The sequence below is a fragment of the Microcaecilia unicolor genome, chromosome 6 (genome assembly GCF_901765095.1).
Source record: "Microcaecilia unicolor chromosome 6, aMicUni1.1, whole genome shotgun sequence".
In the NCBI taxonomy this organism is placed as follows: Eukaryota; Metazoa; Chordata; class Amphibia; order Gymnophiona; family Siphonopidae; genus Microcaecilia; species Microcaecilia unicolor.
In genome coordinates this window covers 262,445,819-262,452,212 of record NC_044036.1, presented here as the reverse complement: position 1 = coordinate 262,452,212, position 6,394 = coordinate 262,445,819, and the positions used below count along the sequence as shown (strand labels likewise).

The 6,394-nt window shown below is 44.4% G+C and overlaps 1 protein-coding gene across 3 annotated transcripts in view; it reads right to left on the bottom strand.

Moving 5' to 3' along the window:
* Positions 1 to 634: 634 nt before the first annotated feature.
* Positions 635 to 6,394, bottom strand: part of RBM18 (RNA binding motif protein 18) — an 85,661-nt gene continuing 79,901 nt past the window's right edge. For all 3 annotated transcript variants that reach the window (XM_030207306.1, XM_030207304.1, XM_030207305.1), the window contains exon 7: positions 635 to 1,131. In XM_030207306.1, coding sequence (XP_030063166.1) covers positions 972 to 1,131 — 160 coding nt within the window. In that variant the 3' untranslated portion in view covers positions 635 to 971. The remainder of the gene's footprint in view (positions 1,132 to 6,394) is intronic.

Genomic DNA, 6,394 nt, shown 5'->3' with positions numbered 1-6,394 from the left:
CTGCACACCTACACCTGCTGGTAGGCTCTAGTGGGAGAAAGAGTTCATGAGCTTATAACATTACTGCATGGCTAGTCTACATGGAAAAGGAGAGAGTGTGTGCGTGTGTGTGTGGCGGGGGGGGGGGGGGGGGGGGGTAAATAAGGCAGATATGATGGAAACCTCCCAAGTCAAGTTCTAGACAAACTGAAGTCCATGAAAGGGCAAAAATAAAACCACCGAGTTACAGAACTATCCTCCAGCACTGCTTCTGAAGGGGCAGCATTATGCAGTGCCAAGAACATCTCATACATTGCACCTTTGGGATGGGAGTGGCAAAGAAGCACTTTGCTGCATAGGGATACTGAAGCAAGCTCCAGTCCTCCACTGACTGCTAAAGAGGAATGTAGTGCCACTTGGATAGATAACCCCAGTTCACGAAAGCTGGTCAGCTGCTCTGGTCTGCACTACAAAGGGCATTACTTACAGGGGGTTAGTGGCTGTGAGCCAGAATATAGAAAGGAAAAAATTGAAAGATGACATATCTGACCACTAAACCCAATAACTACTGAGCATCATTTAACACCTACTACTACACATTTCTCTTTTCTTAATATTTCAGCATACTTACAACAGTTCAAGTCCACCTCAGCACTTGTAAGTTGCAAGGAACTGAACTTCCAATGATTCATTGCACTGGCTTCTCTGTTCAAAGCAAGTTCTGTGTTGTAAACCAACAGAGTGACATAGCTCAGCGTTAACTATGATGTTAAACTTAACATGATTTTTACAAGCAAAGTACTGCATTCTGTAAACACACTGCGGGAAGTAAAGAGACCAGGACATTAAAAATAATATTCTTCTTTAACAAAATAGACCACAATTGTGCTCTACTGGTTGTGCCATTCCAAAGCTACAACGTATAGAATGCAGCTGACAGTTTCTGAGTTTTATACAAGTTGTTCTTCTGCTCCAACAGCTCTTTGTAAGTATTATCTTCTGGATTTCCAGCCAGTCCTGGAATAAGGTGTAGTCCTTTTTTTTTCTGGTGGTTTAAAATAGGAATGAGCTGGTGGACCTGGCAGATCTGCATCTGGGTTTTCTGCCATCATTTTCAGTTTGGCTTCAATGGCTTTTATTTTTGCGCTGACACTGGAAAACAAAAATATCTGGTGCACTTATTTGTTAAATAATTGAGTTTGTTTATTCACCAAAGACTTAATGAGGTAATTAAATAACAAGATTCCTATGTGAAAAGTCTAAAAAGATGCCTATTTTATAATGGCGCATAAACATATGGTAAAGAACCAAATTTATCACTCCAGGAGATTACTCAAAATGAACACAGATGAAAATCACTGGAGATATACATACAGATGGATCTAAATATATTTTTTGGACCACCAGCTTGCGATATGGTAGCTCGAATATTTCAGAATAGCTCCACAAGGCTTCCCGTCTTTATAGGTCCAGTTTTTAAAATATTTTTATAAACTCTTAATAATATTATTTCAAAGAAAGAGCACTTAGCTTCAGAAGCTACTGCATCAGAACAGAGGCTCCTTTCAAAGTTCCACAAACACAACCACACTCAGTCTGCTACACATTGCCATCAAGCAGCAAATAGATGCCTATGTACCTTATAGCAGTATTTCCCAAGACGGACCTGGAGTACCCCCCACTGCCAATCAGGTTTTCAGGATATCCAAAATAAATATGCACGAGAGACATTTGCAAATAATGGAGGCAGTGTAAGCAAATCAATCTTATGCATATTCACTGTGGATATCCTGAAAATCTTACTGGCAAGGGGGTACTCCAGGATTGACTTGTGAAATCCTGCCTTATAACAGGCACCCAAAACAAGTCCCAGGCACATTTTATAAAATGTGAATGTAAATTATTTCATTCAAACTATAGGCTTCGGAATGCCTATGCACAGTTTGTATAGATGTACAAACTTTCAGTGTATATTATTGAAGTGCAAATGTACATAGCCCTGAACAAGATAATTCAGTTATAATGTCTTTGGTCCACAAGTTTTCAATCTAAAGTTAAACATAATTTGGTCACGTGATGGGTAAATAGTCCAAATTGGGCCCAATATTCAAAACTATTTAACTGGCCAGGAACGGCTTCTGGCCAGTTAAGCAAAGTTACTCACCTGTAGCAGGTGTTCTCCAAGGACAGCAGGCCAAGTATTCTCACAGCTGGGCGACGTCATTTGATGGAGCCCAATGCAGATGCTGACTGGTGGTATTAACAGAGAACTTTCTAGCAGTATCCCACCATGCACATGCTGGTGCCTTCCTGCTTGACGTGCGGATCTCTAAGTCATTTCAAAAAGTTTCCAAGAGGAGGTGCGAGGGTGTGTGAGAATACTTGGCCTGCTGTCCTCAGAGACCATCTGCTACAGGTAAGTAACATCGTATTCTCACAGCCAGGAATCCCTAGTTACCAGACTCACCGAAAACAACACTGCTAGGACAACAGGGACTTGAAACATTGAGGCCTGTAATTCAATCAACCTGAAACTATTTTTATACCAGTTGTGGAGGTGAAACCTGGAACAGAAAAATCTAGGTTTTGGGGGGTGGAGTTGGATTCCAGACACCAAACAAATTCTGCAGAACTACTTGCCCAAACCGGCTGTCACATCGGGTATCCTGCTCAAGTCCTGGGTGGACAGTCTGTGGGCCTCAGTGTGCGCCAGAAAAAAGGCTAAGGCTTGCTTGCAATCCAAAGTATGCAGTACACTTTCACCAGGATGGGCATGTGGTATTGGGAAAAACATTGGTAGAATGACTGACTGATTAAGATGGAACTCCGACACTACCTTAGGAAGGAGAACTACTCTATTGTGGTGAAACTTGGTGTAAGGTGGATGAGCTACTTGGGCCTGAAGCTCACTGACCCTGTGAGCTGAAGTGACTGCCACCAGAAATACAATTTTCCAGGTCAAATACCTCAGATGACAGGAATCAAGAAACTCAAAAGGAGTTTTCCTCAGCTTGGTGAGGACAAAGTTGAGATCCCATGACACAATTAGAGGTTTGATAGGGAGCTTTGTCAATAACAAACCTTGTGACACACACAACTAGAAGCTGTCCAGAGATGAGATTACCCCCTAAACGGTGATAAACACTAATTGTACTGAGATGAACCTTTACCAGACTCAGAGAGGTGTAGGAGGTATTCAAGAAGATTTTGTGTTGGACAAGTGAGGGGATCTAAGGCCTTGACCTCACACTAGACAGCAAACCTCCTCCACTTAAATGAGTAACACCTCTTAGTGGAGTCTTTCCTGGAAGCAAGCAAGATGTGGAAGACACCTTCCATCAAATTTAAGGTTTCACATTCTATGCTCTCAACATCCAAGCCATGAGGGATAGGAACTGGAGATTGGGCTGTAAAAGAGACCCTTCATTCTGTGTGATGAAGGTCAGAAAATAGTCCCATCTCCACAGATCTTCAGAGAATAACTCCAGAAGAAGATGGAACCAAATCTGTCTTGGCCAGTAAGGCACGATCAGAATCATAGTTCCCTGTCTTGCTTGAGTTTCAGCAAATTCTTCTCTATAAGAGGTACTGGTGGATGCACATACATTAGTCCCTCCCCCCAATGTAGGCGGAAGGCTTCTGACGCTAGTCTGCCATGCGATCTCAGCCTAGAACAGAACTGGAGGATCTTCTTGTTGAGATGAGTGGCAAAAAGATCCACTGAGGGGGTGCTCTACTCTCAGAAGATCCTGCAGGCTACGGCCATATTGAGAGACCACTTGTGTGGTTGCAAAACCTTGCTCGGTCTGTCCGCCAGTCAGTTGTCCTTTCCTGGGAGGTCTATCCTGTGAAGGAGAGCCCACTGCCACATTCCCACATACACACAAGGAGTAGGATCCCGTACTCTCCTGCTTGTTTACATAAAACACTGCAACCTGGTTGTCTGTTTGGATGAGAATAATTTGGTTTTGCAGCTGATCTCTGAGAGCCTTTAGTGTGGTCCAAATGGTCCTGAGCGCGAAGAGATTGATAAGAGATCTGTTTCCTGAGTCAACCAAGCCCCCTGGATGTGGAGCCCATTTAACATGAGCTCCCCATCCCAAGTTGGATGCATCTGTTGTCAGCACCTTCTGCGGAGATAGAATTTGGAACAGTAGTCGCACAGTTAAATTCACCCGAATGGTCCACCAGAGAAGGGCATGAGTTAACTCAGGAGGAAGGTGGATGACCTCTGCTACTTTCCTAGCCATCTGAGATCACGGGGAAGCTAGGGTCCACTGGGCTTCTCTCCACTGGAGATGTGCCACGGGAGTGACATACACTGTTGAGACCAAGTGGCCCATCAATCTCAACATTTGCTGAACTGTGACCTGCTTACTGCTTCAGACTTGCAAGACAAATGTTGATAAGGGCTCTGTTCTCACTTGTGGAAGAACAGCCCAAGCTTGCAATGTACCTAGCAGGGCTCCTTTGTATTCCAATCGTTGGACTGGGAAAAGGTTGGACTTGGAGTAGTTTATGACAAACACTAGTAACACCTGAATAGTTGGGTGCATTGACTATCAACCTCCTGTGATGTGCTCTTGACCAGTCAATCGTTCAGATAGGGAAACATATACATTCCCAGTCTGCGTGCATACACCGCTACTACCACTAAAGATTTGGTGAATGCCCTGGGAGTTGATACAAGGCCAAATGGTAGTATGTGATACTGGTAATTGTGTTTTCCTATTCGAAATCTGAGATACTTCCTATGACTGGAAAGTATCAAACTGTGGGTATAGGCATCCTTCAAGTCCAGAGAGCATTGACAATCATTTTCCTGTATCATGGGGAGAAGGGTGCCCACAGAAACCATCCTGAACTTTGTAACTGACCAATTTGTTCAGGGCCCTTAGGTCTAGGAAGGGACAAAATCCCCCCATTTTCTTGGGCACAAGGAAATGCCTGGAATGGAATGGGTTCAACTATCTTGGCCTGGAAAAGGGCAGAGATTTCATCTACAAGTACCCTCCTGTGCGGAGAGCTGATGATGCTTTCAGTGGGCAATCTGGCAGTCTTGGACACTAATGCAGGGTAACCAAGACAGACTATCTGAAGACCCCATCAGTCAGAGGTTACAAGGGGCTACCTGTAATGGTAAGACTTTAGCCTCCTCCCTACCAGAAGGCGATGCTCTCTTGGAGCCGGTGAAAAGCTCATCCCTTGCTTGGACTGGGGTGCTGGCTGGGGCTTCTGAGGATGGGGTTGGCGAGGCCAAGAGTGCTGGGCCTGGGGCTGCTGGGAAAAGCGGGAAGGTGGCAAGAACCTATGCTTTTGAGAGTAGAAGGCTCGCCGTCTAGGCCCACTCAAAAACCTCTGTGGAGAAGCGTATGCAGCTGGAGATTGCTGAAACAGAGTTTGGATGGTGTCCGTATGCTTCTTTATGATATCAGCAACCTGTTCCACCTTATCTCCAAACAAGTTGTCACCTTGGCAAGGAACATCCGCCATCGTCTCCTGCACCACAGGTTCCAGGTCAGAGACATGCAGCCATGAAAATCTAAACACCCCCACACCCATAGTAGAGAGTCTGGACAAAATGTCAAAAGAATTTTAGTTGCTCCTGGCCAGATGTTTTCAGTACTCCAGTTGCTTACTGTTCAACTGGCGAAGCTCTGCAGCCTTCTCCTGTAGGAGAGTATCCACAAGACTTAGGGGCCCATTTTTAAAGCACTTAGATTTACAAAGTTCTATAGGTTACTAGGTACAGTAACTCTGTAAGTCTAAGTGCTCTGAAAACATGCCTCTTAGTGTACTGCGGAGTAAAGATTGAAAGTAGAGGCTCGTGTAGGGAAGGCAGGACTGGATGCAGGCAATGAGCATTGAAGCCTGAAAAACGTTTTCCTCCCAAATGAGTCTAGTGTTCCAGCCTCCCTACTGAGGAATGAGTTCTGGAAATCCTAGCTCGTTTGAGAGTGGATTCGACCACTAGAGAATGGTGTGGCAGTTGAGCACTCTTGAATCCAGGAGCCTTTTAGATACGGTGAGCCTGACATCGGTGCTGGGCAAAATGGTAGAGACTATTATAAAGAACAAAATTACAGAGCATATTCAAAAGCATGGATTAATGAGACAAAGTCAACATGGATTTAGTGATGGGAAATCTTGCCTTACCAATCTATTACATTTCCTTGAAGGGGTGAACAAACATGTGGATAAAGGTGAGCCGGTCGATACTGTGTATCTGGATTTTCAAAAGGCATTTGACAAAGTACCTCATGGAAGACTCCAGAGGAAATTGGAGAGTCATGGGATAGGAGGTATTGTCCCTATTGTGGACTAAAAACTGGTTAAAAGATAGAAAACAGAGAGAAGGGTTAAAAGGTCAGTATTCTCAACGAAGAAGGGTAGATAGTGGGGTTCCCCAGGGGTC